The sequence below is a fragment of the Melopsittacus undulatus genome, chromosome 5 (genome assembly GCF_012275295.1).
Source record: "Melopsittacus undulatus isolate bMelUnd1 chromosome 5, bMelUnd1.mat.Z, whole genome shotgun sequence".
NCBI lineage: Eukaryota > Metazoa > Chordata > Aves > Psittaciformes > Psittaculidae > Melopsittacus > Melopsittacus undulatus.
The window spans coordinates 84,431,364-84,456,390 of record NC_047531.1 but is presented as its reverse complement, the minus strand read 5'-3'; the positions used below and the strand labels follow the sequence as shown (position 1 = coordinate 84,456,390).

Genomic DNA, 25,027 nt, shown 5'->3' with positions numbered 1-25,027 from the left:
TATATCATATGGGTCTTGATACCAATAAAGGAGGTAAACTGCCATTATTTATGATTTCTCTTTCTGAAAAATGAATTACATCTAAAAATGGGAAGTGGAAGAGAGAACATACTTCCCAATTCATGGCACTCTTGTGGTGAACACTCATTCTAGAGATTCCTCATGTATTTGGTCTTGATGAATAGATCAGAAAACCGTATGAGAATGCTTTTTCTTCTGGCATTTCAGATTTCATCTCTTCCTCTCACTGTTCATCCATGTGAAGAGCTGAAGTGGACTCAATTTCTTTAAAGGTTCAGCTAAAAATTAGAGTAATTCTGTTCCCTGCTGTATGGTTCAACTTCCTCAGAAACGACTTTGGACGTAAATATTAGATCAAAATGAAGCCTATGACCTGATCCCAAGAACTGAAGATGCTTCGTTTCTATTCCCAGTTTTGTAGTACTGTGCTGGGTAAATGCATCAGTTTTCCACCTGTAAAATGGAGATAAACACATTATTTTTCTCACAACAGTCCTGTCTGAGTTAACAAGTTCTTATGGTAGTCTGGAAATGTGCTTTAGAAGTGGTTTTCTCTAATTTGCAGCTGATACATACTAGCAGGGAGAGACTTAAAACTGCCTTACAGGGTGTCAGACTAGCTGTGTTCAGCTGTGTCTCCCAAAAGACCAGGCTAGTTCCCAGGTACAAGAGAAAAAGAGTAACATCCAGGCTAAGCTGAATTGATGAAAGTGTTGGTAGCATTAGGGGATCAGGATTGCACCTCTGATCAACACAAATCTAGACATCTCTTTTCATAGTCATAGGACCAGATCTGCACAGCTGCTTAGCACTGCCAAGATCTGTGTTTTTGATGGATAGAGGTTTTTGTGTGTTTTTATTTGACTGGTCCAGTTTGGTTTTGGGGTATTGGGGGTGTGGGGTGGGGTGTGTACTGTTTTGTTCGGTTGTTGTTGGTGGTTTTGTAGCTTGAAATATAAATAACTTTCTATCTGAACTCTCCTGGTTAGGGTAAAATGATGTGTATTAATGTCTACTAAAATACCACTTCTGAATCAAAGTAACATTTTTACACAAGTTGAACCTAAGAAGATAAAAGAAAAATACTTGGACACAAGAATAAGGAACTTGAATTACTTTTTCAGCAAAAAAGCAGGGGTTAAAACCATAATGAGATTAATAGAGTGCTGAACGGCTTCCTGTAAGAAGAGGAGCTACTGCCTTTTTTAATGAAGTTTGGTTTAGAAGTATCTTTCAGCAACATGCAAAGTTATATTATGCAAGGACTGAGATTCTGGGGAAGAAAAGAGCAATGGTGGAAGAGGAAGTATTTGCTCATATGAAAAAAAGCAGATTTCAGAGCTGCTTTGAATAGGACCTTTTTGACAGGCAGCTTCTTCTTTCAGTCACAGAAATGCTCCTAAATTCTGTTGAAACCTATTTCTGAAAGGCAGATTAGTCAAAATGATATATTTTCAATGGAAGATTTTTCTGCCAGAGCATATTTCAGCAGCTTTTGTGTGACTCGATTTAACCAAACCAAAACTGGGGTCCCAAAACAGAGGGGATGTGATAGCCACATGTGTCTCAAGCCCATTCTTTTGAGGTCAGCCCTCCCAGACCAGTCCTCTCCTCTGCTCTACCTTTCTCCTTCTCACTATAAACACCACCTGGTATATCCATTTGCACCGTGACACCTCTGAGTAGCATATATTTTCTGCATCCTTTGCACCATGATAGAGACTGAACCTTTTGTGGGCTCTGGTTTTGCTGTTAGCAGTGCTGTGACACTATGGAAACATGGCTTGGGTGACTATGTGGAATTAAATGTTGGCAGACAGTGTTGCAAGGGAATGTATTTTATGATATCCCTCTTAAGACAACATGTGTGGGTTTATTACTTTAAAAATAAAATCTCAGAAGCAAAGCTTTTGAAGAGTCATCCTGGTTTGAAAGACAGGATTTCAGATCATGGAAAAACCTGCAGCCATTGTGAAATAGCTGTTTTTACTTTGACTTCTAGAAATCTCCATTGAAATTACTCTCATTGGAGGCAATGAAGCTGACTGCTTATTCCCCTTTGTACAGTGCAAGCCTGATATTCGTCTTCCTGGCTTTTGCCTGTTTGTATCCAGCATCTCTGCAATCCAGATGGGGAAGAGTGTGTGACAGGCTGTGTGTGTGATTTGGAGCAGCAGATGGGTGTGAATGACAAACTGTTGCCTGTGTAGGCACCCACCTAGAGATTACTCAGAATCCTACCTCTGTGTGGTGTTCTGTTGCTGTGTACTGTTATCGAAGATGGCACTGTCAGGGTTCCTGCCTCTGAACCTTTACCTGTCTTGATGCAGGCATCCAGATTTCAGTACTTTCAGTACTCCATTTGTGATGTGCCTGCTTTCTAAGGAAGCACTGACCATATTAAAAATTGCATAGGGAGAAAAGCAAGCTGGGATTGGCTTTATATTCAAATTCCCTAACAAAGGGAAACCTGCTTTGGTTTCTTTTTGTTCCCCAAGTGGGCCTGTCACCCTGCATTTCTTGTCCTGAGTTGCCTTTCCCTTTTCTGCTCTTGCTCTGAACATGATGATCTTGAGGTCCTTTCCAATCCTAACTGTTCTATGATTCTATGATTCTATGTTCTGCATACAGAGGGAAATGATGGAAAGTGAAGTGCACTGAGAGTGGAGAGGCTGGTGTTTCTGTTGTAGTCCTACATCTATAACTTCCAATATTCTCAATGTTATCAGCCTCAAAAGCATTTCATGCTTTGTCTGACAGCATGAGTGCAGCAAAAATTACTGTTTCCATTGGTGGGGGAAATTTATGGCCCAACTGTATTTTTGCAGGCATTTCAGCTGGACTGTCACCTAAAATTATAGGATGGGAAAGTCTAAACTGCATGTGTAACGTGTTTCCTTGGACTAGTCGCTTTTGAGTCAGCAGTGTCACCAATTCTGTGGTCATGCATGCACATGTACTTGCTAGGTTAGGAATGTAGTTAACACAAGGTTTGGTGTCTGACTCATGGAAGTGATTTAAAATCCACAAATTCTGTCATTTCTCTGTGTGTTATAGCTCTGCTATAAGGCCTGACTTAAGGACCAAAGGGGAAGCCTTGCTCTGCCAGTGCTTTAAGTTCTGCTCATTTTGTAGAGCCAGTGAAGCACCAAATGTTGGTGCCTGTGGTCCCATAAATTTGAGGTAGGTAATCGAATCCTGCTGCCTGGCTGAAACACATATTCTGTGGCCAGGAATCTGCATGTAAATGTCAGTGTGAAGTTATCGTGGTGAATTTTCTGACAGTTGTTTTTTAAACCATGCAGTTACAAGGAGGAGTAGGAAAGATCCCTAGTTTGCTGCTGGATAGATACCTGAGCCCCATGTGAGGACGGTTAGAGGAGATGCGGAACTGGTCTAATGGGGAAGGGGAGGGTGAAACATGTTGTGCTGGAAGAAGATCACTGAACTGATTTAATTAGTTCCGTTTCAGAGGATTCATTTTTGCTCGGGTCACTGCTACGTTCATCTATTTGCCTTCCCCCCCTTAGCAATAGACAAATGCAGGGTGATAATTAATTTGGCAGGTTGATTGAGATTGGGTGGCAGAGAGGGGAGTTTTCCTGGATGAGTGATGTGGCCTTGCTGGTTGAGCTTAAAGTGAATAGTCTGAAATAGAAAGTAGTTAGTATAAAATCCCCCTAAGGGTGTGTTTAAACTAATGTACTTTGAGCTTTGACATTGAGGTTTTTCAGTAAGATACCAGGCTCTACAGTGTGATTTCAGGACATGTGCTAGCTAGGATCTAGCTGTTGAAATGTCAGTGCTATTCTGTGTTGTGAAGCCTCAAAAACTGAGAAAATGGTGTGCTAATGAAAGAAGTGGCTCATTTGTGTGGGTGTCAAGCTGGAATGAGTTTGGCAGAGCGATGCTCTCTCCTTTTCCAGGCTAACCCTGGAAGCTGTGGCTTCACCTGAGCAGATGTAGTGCTGCTCTCATGGTGGGAGAAAGCACTGTGGGTCAACCTGCTCTGTGAGGGAGGCTGAGTTCTCAGGATCCCAGTTTGGAAATCTCAGCTATTGCCTAGTGTGCTACCATTAAAGTTAATGCATTTCAGGAAAATGAGCTGCTGAAATTGTAAGGAATTATGTTTCTGGCTTTCTGCCTCACTGTATTTGAGCCTCACCAAGGGCTGATTGCTGTAATCACTGTGTTTTGTGTTTTGCACCATGTGAACATTAAGTTGTGATATTAAAAAAGGCAGTTTTTTTCTCCCTGTATGCCAGCAGTCTGATTTATTCAAACTATTGGAGTCTGTTGCTTGGGGGGCAGTGGTATGGCAGCCTTTATTTGACCTCTCTGAACAAGCAGTTGGGGTTTGGGGGTTCTCTCTTTCTCCTTCTATCCCCTTCTTTTTTCTAACTGGCCCTTTGCTCTGGTGAGAGGTTTTGCCTTGACAGCTATGGTGAAACCCCATTCCGCACCCACAGGGGAAGTACAGAGGAGGCACAAGCTTGTCCCTGCTCCTGCTGATGTGGCTCAGTTCTGTTGCAGAGGAACCACTTCTGAAGGTTCTGTGTCTGGTGACAACACCATGCTTACTCAGTCCTAAGGTGGTTTTATTTCTGCTGCAACTGCCATAAGGATGTCAGTTTGACAATATTTTGGGGTTTGGTTTGGAATTCTTGTTGGATTATGGGGGCTTTTTTTGGGGGGGGGGTGGATTTGGTTTGGTTTTTTCCTTTGAGTTTTTCTTTTCTCTGTTTGTGTGTTTTGTTTGTTTGTTTTTTACTGTGAGGTAGACACTTATCCACTGGGAATTGAATTGGGAAATCCCTGTTTTTATGCATACTACCGGAGTGGTCGCCTGTTTGACTAATACACTTACTAAACTAGCTGGACTAAGTTGCCTTCCATCTGACCTTTCATGTTTTGTGTTAGTATTGCGGATGATTCACCTAAAATCAGAGCTTGACTGAAGAATCCCTTAGTTTTCTTACTCTTTTAGTGGAGTTTTAACTGCTATGCAAAAAGACATCCTCTTATATCTTCAAGGAAGTAATTTCTTTGGAAGCAGAGACCCTCCTGTGCACTGATAACTATCCAGAAAAAGCACGTCATCTTCATGGCTTGTGTTGAGTAACAACTGAAAGCAGAAATACTGTATATGAGACTAGAATCTCTCAAAAGGTGAAAAGTGAAAGAAAACCTGTGCACTAAAGAGAGAATGGTATTGGTAACATGTTGCAGGGCAGACTTCTTTGTAGAAGTCTTTAGACTCCCTTAAAAATGCATAATATGCTTTCGATATCTAAAGGTACTTTCAGACTATGCTGACTTTGTCTGCTGCAGTAGCTAGCTAGTTTATCAAGCCTGTGCCAGGTCTGGTATTGTGACTAGGGTTCTTAATGCATTGTTAATGATTCCCAATGGAAAAAAGTAAATAAGCTTTCTGACTTTTTCTAGGAACTTAGATACAGCAGAGTGGATTTGACTGCGTGGCTTTGAAATCCAGGAACTTAATGTGTCTGCTTTGAATAACAAGCATGGCTTAAATAGTAATTTTCTTCTTTTTAACAATCTCTTACTGTTCTTTTGTCAGCTTCTGTTACACTTAGGAGTCTTGGTATTGCTGTGTTGCCCTGGCCTACCCATACCAAGGAATGTTCTTCTGTAGGTTACTGTCTGTATATTACGGCCAGGGTTAAGGTGGGAAGATGTCAGAGTCTCTGTTCCCTCATTTTTTGTCTCATCTGCATAGGTTTTGTTTACTAGGGCTTTCGATTTCATGATTATGCTCAGAATGGGAAATGACTACCTGGAAAACTGAACACTTTGCTTGTTGTATACTAGACCACCAGATCAACATGCCTATTATTAATCCACCAGATCAGTGAAAGGGATATCTTATTATCAATTTATTTGGTGTATTCACTTATTCTGGAAGTCTTTTAAATATCAATATTAAGATAAAGCTCTTAACCTAGGAATCCTTTGCTGAAAGAAATCTGGTCCACATCTGCATCCATCCTTGGAGATCACTAAGTTGCTTTTCTTTGATAAAAAATCGTTCTCTGTGTTTTACTGCAGCTCTGCCTACAAACCCCATTGTTTAAAATCTTGTTTGATATGTGAAAGATTAATAGGAACCCAAGAAATGCAATGGTGGGACTAAAAGTAGTAGAAACCTGTATGAATTTGTTTTACTGCTGTCATCTGTTTAAGTAGTTGTGACAAAAGTTTCTATAAATCCAGATACAGGGTGTGGAGGTGGATATTCCCATGCCTTTTTCCACCTACGTTTATTTCACAATGCCTTCATACTGTCTGAAGTTAAACCTGCTCATTCCAAGTGGTGTGGAGCGAGGGGCACAACAGTTGTGCGTGAACCCACCGCTTCCAGCTTGCTGTGTCGTACATCTTTGTGCCTCCTGCCCCCGTGCAAGGCAGCCAAGATCCCTGAAGAAGTCAGATGCAGTTTATTGTCTGGAAATATTCTAAAAGGTCATATGCTGCCATGAGAAAAGTCCTCAAAAATGTGGTCTCTCTCTTGCCGTCTCGCCCAGCGCCAGATATGATCTCATTCCTTTGGAGCTGAGTCCCTGCTTAAGTGCTGAGGATGGTTTCTTCGTCGTGCCTGTGGGACAGTCACTGCTGGTGCCTTTCGCATTGCTCTCCTGTGCTGCAGTGCTCACTTGCCTCCCTTCAGCCTTACCGAGTGCCCTATTTTCTGCATTCCATTCTGCCACAGCAGCTCAGTATCATTTCACTGTCTATACAGGGTATCTGCTTGACATATGTATTTTTAACCTGTTTGTGTAGCCTCTGGCAGTGCTGTGCTTCATTGCTTGACCTGCCAGCCAGGCTGTGAGAGGGCTGTAGGGGTCAAGGAGGCAACTTCTAAGGCTTCCAGCTTCACCAGGATACCAGCTTCAGAGGACTTAACTCCATCCCTACATGAAGCTCACCCCACAGGGAAGCCATTCGCTGTAGCTCCACTCACATCCTTCTATCTTGCTGGCCCTGCCTCCAGTTCAAGGCAATGCCAAGTTTCAAAGCATTTCTGTTCAGAACTCTTACCTCTGCTTCCAGCTGTTGTCCGGCAGCCCACAAAGCTTTGAAACCATTTATTTGATTAGGAGGCAGCTGAAAGGTTCTTACACACACTCCCCACCCAACCAGTTTATTCATTTAGTTATTTTATTGAGGTTAGGGGTTTTTGTTGTGTTTTGTAGCCAGAATGGGGGCTGACCTGGATGATTTGCAGGACTCCAATGCATTGGGAGCATTTGGGTGGGGAGTTTCCTCCCGGCTAACTGCACAGCCAGAGGCCACGATGGAGCGAGCGTGCAGCTCACATATCTGGCTGAACAGCGCGGCGCTGACATCTTGTGCTTTAAGCTGACCCTGGGAGTTGGCAAGTGGATGTGGAAAAGGGCTTGTTTGTCCAAATATTGGAGCACTTTGCTATCTGTGTGTCATAGTCTACACGTGCCTGTGTTTAATCATGCTCACCACACAGCAAGGAGGACGTTTCTGATGCTTTGGGTGCCCGAAGGGCAAGCTGCAGCTATGCCACTGGATGGAGAGGGTGGTCAATGCAGCCACACAGTTGCTCCTGTGCTGTGTTATCAGGATCTGCCAGTGCTGAATCTCAGCAGCTACAGCCTGCTTAACTTTTCCTGTTGATGATGTCCACATCAAAACCACACTCCCTAAGTCAGTTGAGGCAGTAAATCACTTCTTTTATCATGATTACCATGAAAGTGCAGGGAACAGTCTGTCACATAGAAGGAATCCTGTTCAAAATAGCATCTGCAAAATGACCCCAGTTAGTTTCTGTATGACCAGACTCCTGCATATTTGCAAAAATAAATGTTTCTTCTAATACGTAATCAAGGAAATAATTTGTTCTTTTTTTGTTACTAAAAAAGAAGTTTATCCGAAACATTTTGTGCCTACATGCTGGTAACAAACAGTTTCTTTTTACCAGTGGAAATATGATCCTGACTGAAGCATGGCTAATACCCATTCAGTCAGAGAATATGTATCATACTGTGCCCATTCAGCTCAAGCTGTAAGGAGGCAGTGTCAAAGAGCTCAACAGTGAGACACTGTTCCACATCCTCAACATGTCCATTCAACAAAATCTCTTCTAAAGAGGGAAGATGTTATGCTCATGTTTAAATACAGGCTCTGCTATTTTGGCAAAAGCTGAAACCAGGTGCCAGCCAGATTGGATGCTTCTATTGGATGCTGTTTGCAGGAGTGGCAAAAAGGCATTTTTACAGGTTCCTCAGGTGTTTGGGGAGCGCAGGATATCCTATTCATGTGTAACAGCCAGTTCAATAGACAATACTTGATACCAAATGTTCATCTCCCAGGCATTCCTGTGTTTTGCTTGGTGCTCACCTTTCAATTATTCACTAGAGTAGGGCTCTCTTCTCCTCTTTGAAATGGAAATGTGGTGTCCATCCACTGTCTGAAACCTTTAAAGTCCGAGGGAAGAAGTCAGAATACATATGCATTTGGACCGTGTGATCCCGTTTCGGTCTGGTTGAATACCATTTACTATGGTTGAATACCATTGTTATGGCTGGCATAGCTCACCTTTGTCATCAACATATGATATTTCTTTGTAACTTTGAAAGTGTTGCATATGTTAGCTAAATAAAATTCCAGAGTTGTAGACTGTGATCTGAATAGAATTAGAATAGGTTCTGAATTGATTTAAAGTCTTTTATTAAATGCTAAGTGTAATTGCTTCATTGGTTCTCTTAAATACTTGCCATGAAAAGATCTGCTTATTCCTTCTAATGGAACTGTGCTGAGTGTTAGATTTCCTTAATAAAAACCCCTGTGGTTTCACAATGCTGTTGCAGTCTGCTACTGAGGACTCCCTTCACTTCCTATGAATATACTTGGGACTGCCCCTATTCTAAACGCTGGGATTTGTTCCCACTTGTGCCCAACTGTGGAGGTCCTCATCATAAGGTTGTGCCTTTTCTATGTCTGTGAGTTGTTTTTCTTTGGGAAGTTGTTTTGTTTGTTGGCATCATTAGCAGTGTTGCTGGTTCAGGGGTGCCAAAATCAAAAACCTAGGCCAGAAAAGATGATTTAAGGAAAAAACAAGGCCTAGAAGCAGCTAAGAAAGTTTGTATTGTCATTCATTACTTTCTGTCTTATTTGTTTCGATCTTTTACAGTATGTGTGGGTCACGTTTTCCTGCAGTTCTCTAATACTAAAGAGACTTAAACTCACGACTCATGAATTTTAATGAAAGTTGAGATTGTTATGTAATCATATGCCAGGGCTTTAATTAAATCACCAAATAGGAGACCAACTGCATTTAGAGATGTGAGAGCTGAAGATGCTAATTTTCATGGTTTTGTTCTACTTTGGCATGGTATACCTAATACAGAAAGTCCTTTGTACCATTCCTTACTCATTTGCCAGTATCATTGCATTTGTGAACATCTGGTTTACATATCAAATTTGGTTTTACAACCACGAGGTCTAGAGACTTCATACTGTTCATAGTGAAAGCCTGAGTTTTAGAGCACAGACTACCACCCTATGTGTTCAGAGTGAGCCAACCCTTTTGCACTTCTCTTTTTCTCTCTGTGACCATGATTTTGGTATTGGGGTCTTCTCCATTCCTGCCTCATTCACAGTCCTCACACTCATTGGTACTGGGGGTGGCTGTTTTCCCTGGAGACCTGTTAGTGAATTAGGGTAGTCTGAGCCAGCTGGCTTTAGTGAAGCCCATGTTTTTGTGCATTCTTGAACATGCAAGAGTTGCTTTTGTTGCTGAAAGCTGCCTTCATCTTGAAGTGTTAAAACTGTCAGAGCTGAGTTTCCAGGGCAGTTTTAGATGAAATGCAGAGTAGATCCTTTCCTTTTGAGGGAGACTGCATGAATATAAGCCGTGTGGGAGTCTGATTTTTGTTTCATCCCTCCTTCTCTGCTGCTGCTATGCTCAGCCTCAGCAACTTGATCAGTAAGAATGATAAAGTAATTGGATGGTGTGAGGCTGTTTACCATCACTCTGGACTAGATCAGTTCATCAAATGGAAGTCTCTGTTCTCATGCCTGCACCAATTAAAAGACATAACTTCTTCTTTTTGTTTTCTGATTTCAAAAGGCTGACTTGGACTGGAGGGGATGTATGCACACTGTCTGTGTTTATGGTTGGCTGGTGTTTGGGGCTTTTTGTGTTGGCTTGTGGTGGTTTAATACTGTTTTTTGCATCTTTTGATGTCTATAAAGCTTGTAGAAATTGTGACTTCCAGTAGCCCAATAGGTCAGACATACTTGCTTTCCTCCTCTTCTGCATATTCATGCATATTTAGTGCATTCATTGCACTAAAGGGTGTCATACTGAGGCAATCGTGCTTCTGTTGACCTGGCAGAGACTTTGTTATAACTGCTCTACCTGTTTGTTTTGTTTTCTGTCTTCATCTTAAAGCTTGAGGCCCTTTTGTGTGATACACTTATTTATTCTTTTTTCCCCCTACTTCGCTCCCTTGTTACTATGGACCATTATAGATATGCCAGAAACATTCTGGCATGAGATAAAAACCATTTTCTAGCTTGTGAGGAAGAAATACATTTTAAAGCCAAGTAAGATATGGTAGGTTATAAAAATGGGAGGAAAAGGTTGGCTTTTCAGGGTCATGAACTTTCCTACCATGCTTAAAAACTGCCAAGAATTGACAAGATCTCGTACCATCCTAGAACTCTTTCTTTGCTTCCTTGTGCTCACCATTTTACCAGGTGGTAACCAGAGGGATTAACTCAGCAGAGCACCCAGTCATAGTGACACACAAAGAGAGAACAATGGTGTTGAAATGCTTTTACACTAGGGGCAATGGATCTATCAGAAAAAATACAAACATGTCTGATTCCACAAAGGCACATTTGTAGAGAAATAAGATGAAATGCAGGTTGTGTAATTTGCTGTTAGGAGTTAGCAGTTTGCTAATAAAATGGTGCTGGGATAAGCAAGGGGTAACTCTGTTGGTTCCAACAGGTTTATGACTGGTTGCTTCATTGGTGACTTTGGCCTCTCTCCTGTAAGTGATTTTGATAGTTAGATGCTGAGAAATGAAGCCAGGATGAGTTGTTACAGCCTTCAGACTTACTTTTCACTGTAACAGTTGCTGCTGTACCATTGCCTCTATGGAACATCCAAGGATTAACCCACTCCTAGAGGAGCAGGGCTAGAGATGGGGAACCAGGGCCAAAAGGCACCTGCAACCTGTAGAGGAGGAGAAGCAGTGGAGTAGAGCAGGGGTTGGCTGTGTGGCTGGGGAAGCACAGGATAGCACTCTGGGGGCTGAAAAACTGTGTGGTGATGTGAAACACTAGGCAGGAACTGAGAAACAGGGAACAGGTTGGGCAAATTGTGCCTGAAGAAGAATGAATGATTAAGACAACTTGATTTGGGCTTGAGGATTGGTGGTGATCACAAGTAACCACCCCTGGCACACTTTAGTCTGTCTTCCTGGGACTTGGCTGGACTGGAAGCATCCCTATATTCAGTGTATCTCCTCTAGTGGGAACTGTAACTCCAAGCTTGACTCTTAACTCTCTTTCTTATTTTTGGTAACAATAGTAAAGAAATCCCTTCACATTTCAGTAAACTATGGATTCAGTGAGGGTGAGAGCATGAAAACCCTGGCAGTGGGATCTCATGCTACACTTGGCAGCACATACCACATCCTCAAAACCAAATGTCAGAGCCCAGAGAACTACAGTAACCATAGCCAGGCCTGTAACATTAATCCTTTTCCCTTAACTGTGAAATAACAGGCATACTCTTTGTGCTTATTTCACTGGTAGGAAGTTGTAGATAAAGATATCCCTTATCATGCTGGGAATTGCAGGTGGTCAGACTCAAGCTAAATTGATTTTTCCTTAGCCAAGTAAATTAAGAAAGCAGCAGGCAGCACTTCACCACCAAGTCATAGGGGCTGAGGAGTTAAAACTGAAGAGGTTTTCTTGGTGCGGAGTGGCGGGAGCCAGGGAGGAAGCACAGGTATGAGGTTTTTGGCAGAGGTTCTGTGAAGCACATAACCTTTGGTAGATGCATCTCTTGGTAGCGTTTGAATGCCAGTTATTTACTGAGAGGCCAGCTTTCATAAACATCAAAGCTTGGTTTCATACAGTAATGAGTAAACATGACAGTATGGAGAAACAAACAGGGAAACCTGGCACAGCCACTATTTCCACCAACAGTGAATGGAAAAAGGAAATAACTACAGTAAAATGAGGGGGTCAGTTGTGAGGCTGTATCAGGTAAAAAGAAACGGGGTGACATTTCTGATCTTTGATGCCTATCTGCATGTGTGGTTTGTCTCCAGTTAGGGGGTAGGTAATTGTAAGTAATAAAGGGGCCCTTGGAGAGCAAAAGGATAAATAGGAACAGTTGATGGAGGAGATAAAGGTTTCATCTGAGATGTATGTGGCTTTCCTCATTTTTCAAAGTAGTTATGATCTGTTGTCCTGGGATGAGTGTTTCGAAAGCATGTTCTGCAGTAAGGAGGTTGTAAATCTCACTGCCTACCTCTGACCTGGGAGAAGGCATTTCCTTTGGGAGCAAATGTTGGGGAGAAAATGAGCAAGAAAATGTTCATGGCTGTAAGTCATTACATGTCACATTAATCCTCCTATTTTTATGCACATATTTTTATAGTTGCATTAAGCTATGCTCATATGAGTAAAAAACAAAAGCATTACCCAGAAGAGATCCCTGAGTAGCTGTAAAAAAGAAAACCAACAGCTCCCAGGCTGGAACACATAGTAGCTGAGTGATCAGAGGCAGGATTAGCAGCAGCAGTTGCCTTGCGTCCTGCACCGCTTGGTTGTGTCTGGGCACTCCCTGGTGCTTTCCAGGGTTTTATAGGCAGGTGTGAGGATAACTTCATTGTCATAGAATCACAGAATAGTTAGGGTTGGAAAGGACCTCAAGATCATCTAGTTCCAACCCCCCTGCCATGGGCAGGGACACCTCACACTAAACCATATCACCCAAGGCTTCATCCAACCTGGCCTTGAACACTGCCAGGGATGGAGCATTCACCACCTCCCTGGACAACCCATTCCAGTGCTTCACCATCCTTACAGTAAAGAATTTCTTCCTTATATCCAGTCTAAACCTCTGCTGCTTAAGTTTCAACCCATTACCCCTTGTCCTATCACTACAGTCCCTAATGAAGAGTCCCTCTCCAGCATCCCTGTAGGCCCCCTTCAGATACTGGAAGGCTGCTATGAGGTCTCCACGCAGCCTTCTCTTCTCCAGGCTGAACAGCCCCAACTTTCTCAGCCTGTCTTCATATGGGAGGTGCTGGAGCAGTGTTGTGATGCTAGATGTGTTTTAGCTCTGAATGTAAAGGTACAAAGTTACAGTAGCAACTCCCAAGTCTTCTCACTCTCATTATGAAGCTAAAAGCTGTGTGAAATAAACTGTAAAAGCAAACCTGTTTTTTCAAAGAAATTGTGTAATGTATATGAAAGTGTGAACGTTTTAATCCAAGCTGATGAGTGCACTCTATCACTTACCTGTTCTTTTCTTTGTTTTCCAGCTCATGGGGCATTCTGAATGGGATCACAAAAGAGGACCCAGAGGCTCACAGGTCAGTTGGTCAATATTTTGTGTTTGGTTTTGGCTTTTTAAAAGTTGGAGGTATTTAAGCAAGTTTTCCATCTGAGGTTGGCAAAGTTGTCGTTTTGTTAATATTTGCAGGACTGAATCAATGGAAAAAAGCATAAACCTGTGACACCTTTCATTAATTTCATTTTTGACTGGTGTAGTCCAAACAGTTGATCCAGGCAGAGTGGAGTCATGCAACAGAAAGTTTCTTTCAGTAGCAGAAAGATAGATTAGATGTATTGAGAAAGCATTTCATACTCAGCTGTCTCCATAAGGATATCAAAGGAACGTGATTTCAAATAATGTGTGTAAGTTTGTGGTGTTTTGGGCTTTTTAAACCTGACAAACCTGTAAAACTTGGATGGTCCTGTCACCTTGTTCAGTAATAAGGGGATTAGTGGTATTAGAACTGTGGAGAGGTGCAAGAAAGCCATGTGTAGTTTGCTCTTGGCACATCACTGAAAGGGAATGATGCTGGCAATGTCAGTGCCATCATTAAATTACCTATAGAATTACAGTTGCTGTGAAGAAGTCATCCCTCCCAATATTGATATTCAGGAATTTTCCTGCTTCAGTAAAGCAGTCTGTCCCATCTGGTGTTGAAACTCTGTAAATACATTATTAAGGCTCTGGTATTCTGGAAATGTTTTTCCTTCAGGTGAAGGATTTTATATGAATGTGAGCATCTATGTCTAAATCTATAATAAACAGGCTTTGCTGCTGTGGAGCTATGTTTGCAACCTTCATCTCAGTAGGGTAGGTCCTAATTTAACCTTCATAACTCCCCCTTACAAAAATCACTGTATCACCTGCTTTTCAATGAGGAATATCGTGTTAATCAGGCATCTGCTACTTGTTTTAATAGACAAGATTTACTGGTTTTAGTGCAAAATTCATTTACTAAGTTTTGAAAGTTTTGCCCTTGTCGCAGAATTCTACATTTCTTTTTTAGCTTTCTAAGCTTTTGTCTTACATCTTCATTTCAAAACCATGTTGAATTGCAGGAAATGCAGTATTTCATTAAACAACTTCAGATGGGTTGCAGGTCTGATTGTTTCAGGTGACTGTCATTTCAAAAAGATAAAACAGAAAGTAAGCTGGTTTTGAGTGGAAACTGAAGCATTTCAGAAATCAGGGAAAGCCTATCCACTAAGGTGAGACCTGTTTAGTATGTCTCCTGCCTCATCTGATGTGGTAGTTGATCATGTTGTGTTCTTCTGGTCTAAAGAATGGAAGATAAATTGGACTCTATTGTTGAGAGCAAGTCCATCTCTTGAAGGATTCTTGAGGTGATTTAGACTTCTTAAACTTTTCTAGCATTATTACAAATCTTCATTCAATTTTTGTACGCATCTGAAAATATGGGTAGTCTTTTGTGTGCTCTGAACCATGTCTTAGAGTCCTAATGCTTTGCCTATAGCAGCCAAATATTAAGAGACTGGTGGTGACTGGAGTGCATATGAAGTCTGTGCTGGTGTTGCATCAGAGACAGAGGCCTAAGTCCTATCTGAATCCTCATGCCTGATACATCCTGTTGGCTATGTGCCTCCATGCTTGAAGGTCAGCTAGACACTTGAAGATTTACAACTGGCCAATATGAAACATTAGAGAAAGGGATTTTGGTGGAAGGGAATAAGTATCAGTCTGGTCTAAATAGATTTTAAATTAAAAGGTAAAGTGGATCAAGTTGACTAGAAAAATGTATTTTGCTGCAGGAAATTGGACTTGGGCTGTTGAATAGATCTTCTTTGAGCTTTCTGCAAAGGTGAGCTCACAGGATGGAATAGTTGCCAAAGAATGTTTTAATTATTTTCTCTCATGAGGCCACAGTTTCTTCCAAGGAGCATTCCAGAGAAATTAATATATTGCCTGGTTTCTCTTTTTCAGCCCTTCCTGAGAATAAGGAGGGCTTGCATGGACGGCCAAATTCCAAAGAAGGAGGTCTCCAGTTGCTGCAAATGCCCATCTATATGAAGTGCAAGTAAAACCATTTGTAGGGTACTGTTAGGGAAGGTTGTACTTTGGCAGAATGAGATACCTGGTTACTAAATATATAGATGAAGTTCTCTGGGTTTCAGTAGAGGCTGAGATAATTGTGAGAAGATAACTATATACATTTTAAAGATTTCTCTTTCTGAGAATGGTTTTGTATTGTCCCTGTGTGTTGTTTTAGATAATCCACCACCATTTCATATTAAAATAAAAGGGGAGGGGTGGAAGTCCAGTGGTATTCTCTGCAGTTCAGCCTGCAGTTGTTTGAACCTTTCCTGAAGGATATTGTTGATTCATTAAAAACATTAGTCTAGAAAATTCTGTATCCGTTTTTCATGTAGAAAACGGATTATTTTATTTCTTAGGCAGAATGTCTTTATTTTTTTTAACAAAATAAGCAAAAATACTTCACCCCCAAGAGCACATTCCTTCAAAACAGGATTAAATCTGCCTGTGTAATGTTTCCTTGACAAGGCAGTGAGGTGTTTCCTTCTAAATCCATTGTCCTGGTTTGAGCAGTAGCAGTCATTTTTCTCCTCCTTGGTAGCTGGTGCAGTCTGTGTTTTGACTTTCGGGCTGGGAACGGTTGCTGATAGCAAGTATGTTTTGAGTTACTGCTCAAACGTTTGGTTTGTCCAAGGCCTTTTCTGAGCTCATGCTCTGCCAGGGAGGAGGGGAGGCCGGGAGGAAGGAGAGACAGGACACCTGAGCCAGGCTAGCCAAAGAGGTATTCCATACCATAGCACGTCATACACAGTATGTAACTGGGAGAGACCCAGAAGGGCTAGAGCTCTGGGGGGATGGAGGTGTTATCAGTCGGTGCTCGGTCGGGCAGGGTGAGGTGAGTTATGGGTCGGTGGCTGGTGAGGTGTTGTATTCTCTTCACTTGTTATTGGCTTTATCATTATTGTTTGTAGTAGTAGCAGCAGTAGTGATTTGTGTTGTGCCTTAGCTATTAAACTGTTCTTATCTCAACCCATGGGGGCTACATTCTTTGTATCCTCCTTCCTAACTCTCCGGGAGTTGGGGGAGCAAGAGGGGGGAGTGAGTGAATGAACTGTCCGGATTTGGTTTAAACCACGACATCCATCTAAAAAGAGGTGCATAGTTTTAATCAATTTCATCCTATGGTGTTTATTTCATTTCTGCTGTGAATAGGTGTTCTGCAAACCTTCTAGAAAGCTAATCATTATAAACCCAAGAATCAAGGAGTTGCAACACAGAAATGTTAAAGGGTCTTGAATAGGGTGGGAAAAGAAAATTATCCAGGCTCTCTGATTACCATATGGTGTTCTAGTGCCCAGTCACAAGAAGCAAGCAAGAAAACTTTTGTTAGGGGGAAGAAAATAAGCCTCAGTTCTTCCACCCTGTCCGCAGACTCTCTTTCATATGTCTCTGAAAGCTGTCTTTGATAGCAATAGTCTTAAACCTAATTTAAGTAGTTCCTTGAAAGGTTAGGCGAAATTGGAAGCTTTCTGGTTTTGTGTGTAATATAAAAGACCTGTTTTATCCCTGTGTGATTTAGTTACAGTGTTGTCAATTTGCATCCTTAATAAAGGTACGCTTTGTTAAACAATGGATTCCTTAAAAATTAAGATGAATAATCTGTTAAAAAGACTTTTGCTTCAAATCTAATGCATCAGGTGTTTAAAGATTTGCCTGCAGATCTGCCAGGGTTACTTATGGTGCTTCCCTAGGTCTGCAGGGCTTTCCTGCAGCAGAGAAATAGTGGACTTGGGAGAAAAGGTTTCTCCTGGCCAGTGGTAGTCTGAGCTGCTTTGGCAAGCAGCGAGAGGGCAGGAAGGAGTTTAGGTGTACGTTATTGGAAGACAATCTATTAGTCTTTCATGATCTTCTGTTCTTGTGGAGTAAAATGAAGAAAGTGGGAAGATAGATCTGAAGAAGCCACTTGCGTGTCTGACTATTGGCAATGTAACTTGTGAGAAAGGAAATGGAACCACTGGTTTACCATAATATAAAATTAAAATCCACATATAAACTTGTAAAATTCTTCTACCAAGACTCATTAAAGAAAACTCTAATTCTGTTAAGGCTTTTTTTTCAAGAGCGAGTAGTTTTTTTCTGGTATGTGTTGAAACACAAGGGGAAACTACTATAGTGCATGTCATTCTTCTTAATGGCCCACTTGGAATACATTCCTTTTCTGCATGTGGGAGTTAAATGCAAAATGCTATAGTTACAGGTAATGATGGATGTCAAATGAAATACACTGAGGCTTATGGGAATTTCTGTTTGCAGGAGTTTGTCTCCTGATAAGCATCTGTAATTCAATAGAATGTAAATGGGATAAGAAAAAAGCTGTCTTTACAATATTTAACTTGCTCCTGACTTCCACACCAACACCACACTCACTTTCTTATAGCTTACACACATATGTATGCATATGTGTATGTTGTAGGATTCCTTTTCTTTTAGAATAATCCTACTATTAAGGCTGCTGTAATTAGAGTGAATTATAGGTTACCTTACAAAGAGCAATGAATTACTGGCTACCTACAACTTTCCCCCCCACCCTCCCCTTCTCTTTTTGATAACACTTCCTGGTGTAAATGCTTCATGCAGAGAACTTACTCTCTGGATTTGAAATCATGCAGAAGGTGCAAAGTGAACTTTGTTATGTTCCATGCTTAGTTTTAATTAATACAGATTACAATTTGGGCACAGAACTTTGAAACCGGGTTCCAAGTTAAAGACATTTCTAAACGTTTAGAAATGTTTAACCCACCTAAAGAAATCTCTTTCTCTCAGATACACACACACAGCCTTTAAAACTGCAACATCTCACTGATGTGAGGAGAAAACATCAAAGCCATTTATCTGTACACGCTACAACAAAATGTGACTAGCAGAATTCATCCTTGACATATTATCTCTCTGCAGAAAAGATATGTAAACTGTATTTTAATAGCTGTAGGGAAACATAAAGTGTGATCCTTCTAAGAAATTCTAGGTGGGACACACGGCACGCTCTGTGCACGCATTTTTAGGAGGGACCTTGAATGTGTGGGAGTTATTTGTTGCTCTGTCGTCAAGACTTGTTTGGCTTGCTGAAGATGTAGGCGTAGCTCCAGGAGCAAGTGGAATCAAGCAGCCATTCCTCCAACATTATAAAGGGATGATAATCAGGAGAGAAACACAGATGTCCAGTGTCTTTAACATAAAAGCTCTCAATTATATTTCTGAGGTGCTGCGTTTTACCCCTCCAGTTCCTAAGCAACAGCTATTTTCAGATTGAGTGCGTCTGGTGTTGTCTACCTACTTCAGGCTTTTGCGAGGTAATTCGTCGGTGAAAGACGGGCTTTTCACTCTCTCACCCAACTCCCTTTGTCGTGGCACTGTAAGGAAACGGACGCTTGTGTGAGAAGCTTGTGTGTGACCAGTCTCAACCTTGCAGCTTGAAAAGACTTCTGTACATCGGAGAGCTCTGCCATCTACAGAAATGAAGCACGGGAATCCAGAATAAGGCTCGTGACACTGGTTTAGGAGAAGCCTTTTTCTCAAGTGTGGGGAAACCTATAGAGCAGATTCAGAATCATGAGCCGGAAATCTTTGTATTTGCTGAAGCGTAGATGGGAGTCTATTCCCGCTACTGACCAGGTATTGTGCTCTGGTGAATATGTTGTGTCTCTGTCTTCCCTTGCAGTGCCACTGTGAAGAGATTTGTCATGATTTAACAGTGGTGGTTGGGGTCTTCTGCATACAGTAAGAGTCAGCTGACAGTTACTTGTCATTTCCATGATGAATAGTACAAAAGGTGCAAAATGATTTTGCAAGAGCATGTGCTTGTACATGTGGAGGTGCCATGACAGCCCACTAATGCAGACTTATTTAACCAGCACAATTCCCCTGTCTCAAAAATGAGACTTTTCTAAAGGGCTTAGGAGTATTTAAAACTGAGTTGCTAAGGAAAAGTGTAGTCTGCTGCTGATGTGTTCCTCGTCCATGTCTTTGTTGCATTTCATCTTACATGTATGTATGAAATCACTGATTACAAATAGATGTAATACATTTATAGAACCTCAGCACCTTCTTGATGCATCATCTTGGTTGATGCATCATTTGAAATGCATTAACAAGGATGAGAGTAAAGCAGATGTAAACAGAATATATGTAAACATCTGCTGGGAAAAGCAGATGTAATGTAAAAATCATGGGATGATGTTTGGAGCGAGCATTGTCACCAGAAGAAGGATGAAGTTATGTTGAAGGGGAGTATAATTAGTACATTTTTATTTCTTGCTCCAGCCACTCCAGATACTGTGAATTCACTTTTAATACCTTGGGATGTAAGGACACTAGAAGAAATAATCCTAGAAAGAATATTAAAGTGGAGGTAGTAGCTTATTACAACTCAGTTTTCCATAATAAGTTTTCTTTTTATAAAGCAGTTGACTATGAAGGGATGTCTTTATCATTGGGAAAGAGGCAATTTGGGAGAAAATCCTTCAAAAGAAAGACAGATGGGCTACAGAAATACTTCCCAGTTTTTGAGAAGGATCCTCGTTTACATTTTTCACTGAGAAGGGAAAGAGAAGTGCAGGTTGCATACCATATTTTATAGAGTTGTAGCTTTTTAAAGCCAAATTGGACCACTGTGAACATCCAGAGATCTCAGGCATATTACTAGTCAAAAACTGCCATGCTGTCATGTCCTGTCACATCAGGCTCATGTTTTCTGGTTAAATAAGAATATGCCTTTTAAATATTTAAAAATCCTTCTTTAAGAAATACTTTTTTTTTCCCTGAACAGATACCTAGATAATTCTTCTTCTTTGGTTTGCTATCATTTAAACTAGCTGAAATACTAATTTGCAAAAGAATCAGATTCTCTGGTAATTCACAATAAAAAGATTCACAATAAAAATAATAAGGAATTGTTGATGAATACAATTTCATTAATTGAATTGATCCAATTCAATCAGGCATTCTTGAATCTACTGGTAAAAGAAGGGTAAATAAATGCTCTGCTATGAAGTGAGTCACTTGTCATCTTGTTTCTGTTATGAAGTTATAGAGGCACTAATGTAATTTCAAAGGAAAGCTGTATTTTAGCCAAGCACTCCCTTTCCTTCTAATCAGTCTAACCCTGAAGTTACATTGCATCATGCTGTGTTACAGTATGATAGATCTGGCAAAAAACAAGTGTTCCATACCTAGGTGTGAGGTGTGCTTGACTGCACAGTGCTGGTGTATCCTTTCCATCATCAGCCCCTCAATACCTCTGTAAGGTTTTAAGAGAGAAAAGGAAATTCCCTTGACCCATCTACCTGTCTGGGAGAAGTGAGACACAGTAAGTGATGCATGTAGATAGGGTTGACTTAACCATAGTGTGAATCCGTAGAGATTGTCTGAATGTAAACTAAGGGAGGGAAGATGATGGTCAGCTTCAAAGACAAGTGTTTCTCTGGCTGTTTGTAATGCTTGTTACACCGGGTGGCACAGGTGAAGTGGAGCTGCTCTACTTGTGTTCCCCATTGCTCAATAGTGCCTCACAGGAAAATAGAGTTACTGTGCAAGATGACAGCCACAAAGAGCAGTTTAGACTGATCCTGTTCACATAGTTATCATTTAAAAATAACAGCTGTGCTTTTTGATGCTGATTCGTTATTTAGCCCTTAAAGAGATGCACAAGCTTACCATGTTCTAGGCTAACCTTGAGAAAATGATATGTTTCGATTGATAAGGAGCAACATTGTAGGTTATTTCTCTCTTCAGAGAAGAAGAAAGATATTTATCTTAAAAATGACAACAGTTCTCCAAACTGGTTTGCTTTTTTTTCCTTTTTTTAAGACTAAAAGAAGGAAATAAAATTGAATTCTAAAAGTTGGATTTTTGCTTGATCTTGTTTCTAGTTTAAAACACTATGGCAAATCTGACTTTTAAGGACATGAAAGCTGTAAGTCCACAGTGAAGTCTGATGCTCTATTTGAACATACTTTCTATCCTTTAAAAGTCATTAAGTGGTTTTTATTCATCATCTTATATTCTTTACATCAAGTTGAATGAAACACAGAACTGTTTCAGCAAGGGTAAGAAGGCTGAGAAGCATGAGTAGAGAAAAAACAAGAGTGGTTACCATGGCTATAGACAATACTGTTTGGTGGGTTGTAGGGTGGAAGGGCTGGGTTGTTATGTAATTTTATTCTTCACCTTTTGAGCATCTCTTACACTCACAGACATTACATAGAGTCTTTCCAGGGTCTGCTATGGCAAGGGGATTTTTTGGTTGGTTGATTGGTTTTTCACATTTTATGTGTGTGGAAGGCTGAGGAAAGTGGATTTGAGCATGAACCCTAAATTTGATCTTTTTGATTTTGGTTGATGTAAAGTGCCTTACCTGGCTATACGTTTTTGTATGTAGAAGAGCTTTATCCTGTGGGCATTTTGCATAGGTAAATTTAAGGTAAATGATGATGAATTGCATATATTAGCCTCTAGTCAACAAAGTGTAGTATCTTTTAGTGTTTGAATCTTGAATGTCTTTATATCTCTCAGTAATTTCAGAAGGACCTACATTTATAGATCTAAGGAAGGAATTTCTGAACGCTTTTCTTTGGTGTCCATGCAACAGATAGGATTGCCTGAAAGTCTTTTTTGAAGTTTCAGTACAGGTTTGGGTGGCAATTCTCTGTTGGTTTTATTCTGTGTATGTGTCTGAGGATCTTGTTTCTTGGACTGATCCTGATTTTTTTTATCCCTGGTAACTGCAACTGAGAATGATTTCACTGAATGGCTAAGCATTTAAAATGCTGTGTTAACCAAATAAGCTAAAGATGACAAAGTGTTAAATATCTGCTGTAAGGATGTTGAGTATTTCTCTCTGCCTGAAATTCCCTGTAGATTTCATGAGCCATAGTATTTGAGCATAAGCTGTATTTGATACCAGTCCTACAGCAAGAAAAATCTTCACACATTAGCCCATAATGGAAACTTTTGTTTCTTTGATGACTGTGAATTTAAAGATTTTAGATTTATACAAGAATGTAAAAGCTAAATAATCCAATAGAATCGTAGAATCATAGAGTGGTCTGAGTTGGAATGGACCTTAAAGATTACCATGGGCAGGGACACTTCCCACTAGACCAGGTTGCATACAGCCCTATCCAGCCTGGCCTTGAACACTTCCAGGGATGGGGCATTCACAGCTTCTCTGGGCAACATATTCTGCTGCCTCACAAGTCTTATGGTGAAGAATTTTTTCCTAACATCAAATCTAGATCTCTGCTATACCATTTTAAAGCCATTCCCACTTATCCCTTCACTACTGATCCATGTAAGAAGTCCATCTCCAGAATTCCTGTAAGCCCCTTTTTGATACTGGGAGACTGATGTAAGGTCTCCCCAGAGCCTTCTCCAAGCTGAACAAGCCCAACTCTCTCATCATGTCTTTGTATGAGAAGTGTTCTAGCCCTCTGAGCATCTTCATGGGCCTCCTCAGGACTTGAGCAGGTCCACATCCCAGAAGAGATGGCCCCAGAACTGAGTGAAGAACTCCAGATGGGGTTTTGCAAGAGCAGAGGAGCAGGATCACTTCCCTCAATGTGCTGGTCATGCTTCTTTTGATGCAGCTCAGCATATGGTTGGCTTTCTGGGCTGTGAGTGTGCCCTGCCAGCTCATGTTGAGCTTCTCAACAACCTCAAGTCCTTCTCTTCAAGGCTGCTCTCAAACAATTCTCAGCCTGTATTTGTGCTTGGGATTGCCCCAACCCAGGCACAAGACCTTGTACTTGCCTTTGTTGAAGTTTAGGTGAACACAGAAATTGAAATAGATTCTGTACTACTAAATCACTAGTTTAGATTTTGGTGGATTTGTGTAAATCCCATGAAGTGATACCTCTCATTACCTGCTAGTGATTTATAGCACAACAGTGCCTAAGTCAGTTTACATGTGTGGTGCCATATCCTGTTCCTTACCACTGATCTGGCAGATAGGAAAAACTCCATAGCCTACAACCCATGCAGTGTGCTAAGCAGCAAATAAACTGATCCCAGTATCACTTGAATCATATCTGGGAAATGATAAATCAAGGGATTTTCTAAGAGAGCTTAATATACCATTGCATCATGCAGTATGTTCATGTATGATATAATTCTGATGGAATAATGCTGCTGTAAAGAAATGGAAGAAGTTCACCTTGACAGAATTGGGAGCTATGTTTTAACTTCTTTCTTTTTTAATATTATTACCTAATTAATTGCCTTTCTGCTCTGAATGGTCCTCACTCATAACCCCTATACACCCATGAGGATGGATGCGTCGTATCTGTTATCTTTATGAGAAGGTTGGAGCTCCTGTGCTTTACGTATGGCACTGCTGATTGTCTTTGGCTAGAACCAGCTGTACTGGGAACTTCATGCTGAAGAAGCACAAGCCTCTGCAAGAGAGCACTTGCATCTTGACAGCAGGCGTGAATGCATCAATATGAATGTTTGTATAGGGAAGAGCCATGGCAGAGGCTGATTTACAAGCAGGACAGTGGCAGGGACCTGGAAGAAAACCTTTAGTGCAGCAACGATTCTTTGTGTGTGCCTGCTTTCTGTGCAAAGGCATGAAGCTCTTCACACAGAAGGGTATGAAACGATGGTTGTGGGCGAGGAGGCAGGTTGTGTGGGACTGTGTAGGTCTTTCTGGCTTTCAGATTGACTAAGGATTAGGAGGGTGTGCAACAGAGCTGGGGCCAAGATGTTATTTTTCTTTTCAAGTGCCTATGCCCGTGGGTTGTCCCTGATTATTCCCTTTGCATAACAACCCAGGCAGGCTATGGTGCGTGTTGGCTAGGTATGCTTGCCATAGCACGACCACCACAATACATGGTATCTTGAGGTTTCAGTGACAGCAGAATAATAAACATACACTGATAAACATTGCTGAGAAGCAGTGCAAGCCAAGGTGGAGGTAGTGTGCTGCCTTGTATCATTGCATTCATTGCATTTACTTAGAAGTGTGTGCCAGCAATATCAGACGGGCTGCAGGAGCAGCAGTGCAGGTGGCCACAGGAACAAAGTGAGAGTCCCCAGCTCCCCTTGCATCTCCAGCTTATTAAAATCCATGCAGCCAGGTGTTACAGAATGGGGAATACATGCCTGGAGCGGAGTTCCTGCTGGGACACATCCCAGCAGTGATCCTTGTACCTCATCCAATCCCTCTTATTGCACCTGAAAACAGATTTTTAAGAAATGTTTTATTTTAAGTATGATTTTGTGGTTTTCGAGGTTATTATTTGTTAATAAAACCTTACATTATCCTTTCATTCAGCAGGCAAGATTTCAAAGCTTTACTGGCAAAGCAGAGATTTGTGGAGTGTGCGATTTTATGAGGAAGAGGCCTCATGGGAAGGTTGTGGGTTGGTTGCAATATGA

The 25,027-nt window shown here is 41.1% G+C and overlaps 1 protein-coding gene across 1 annotated transcript in view; it reads left to right on the top strand.

Annotated features, from left to right (window-relative positions):
* Window positions 1-25,027, top strand: part of PDE3A (phosphodiesterase 3A) — a 218,762-nt gene that overhangs the window by 127,811 nt on the left and 65,924 nt on the right. The window contains exon 2 of the mRNA XM_034063030.1: window positions 13,587-13,637. Within this exon, the coding sequence (XP_033918921.1) occupies window positions 13,587-13,637 (51 nt within the window). The remainder of the gene's footprint in view (window positions 1-13,586; window positions 13,638-25,027) is intronic.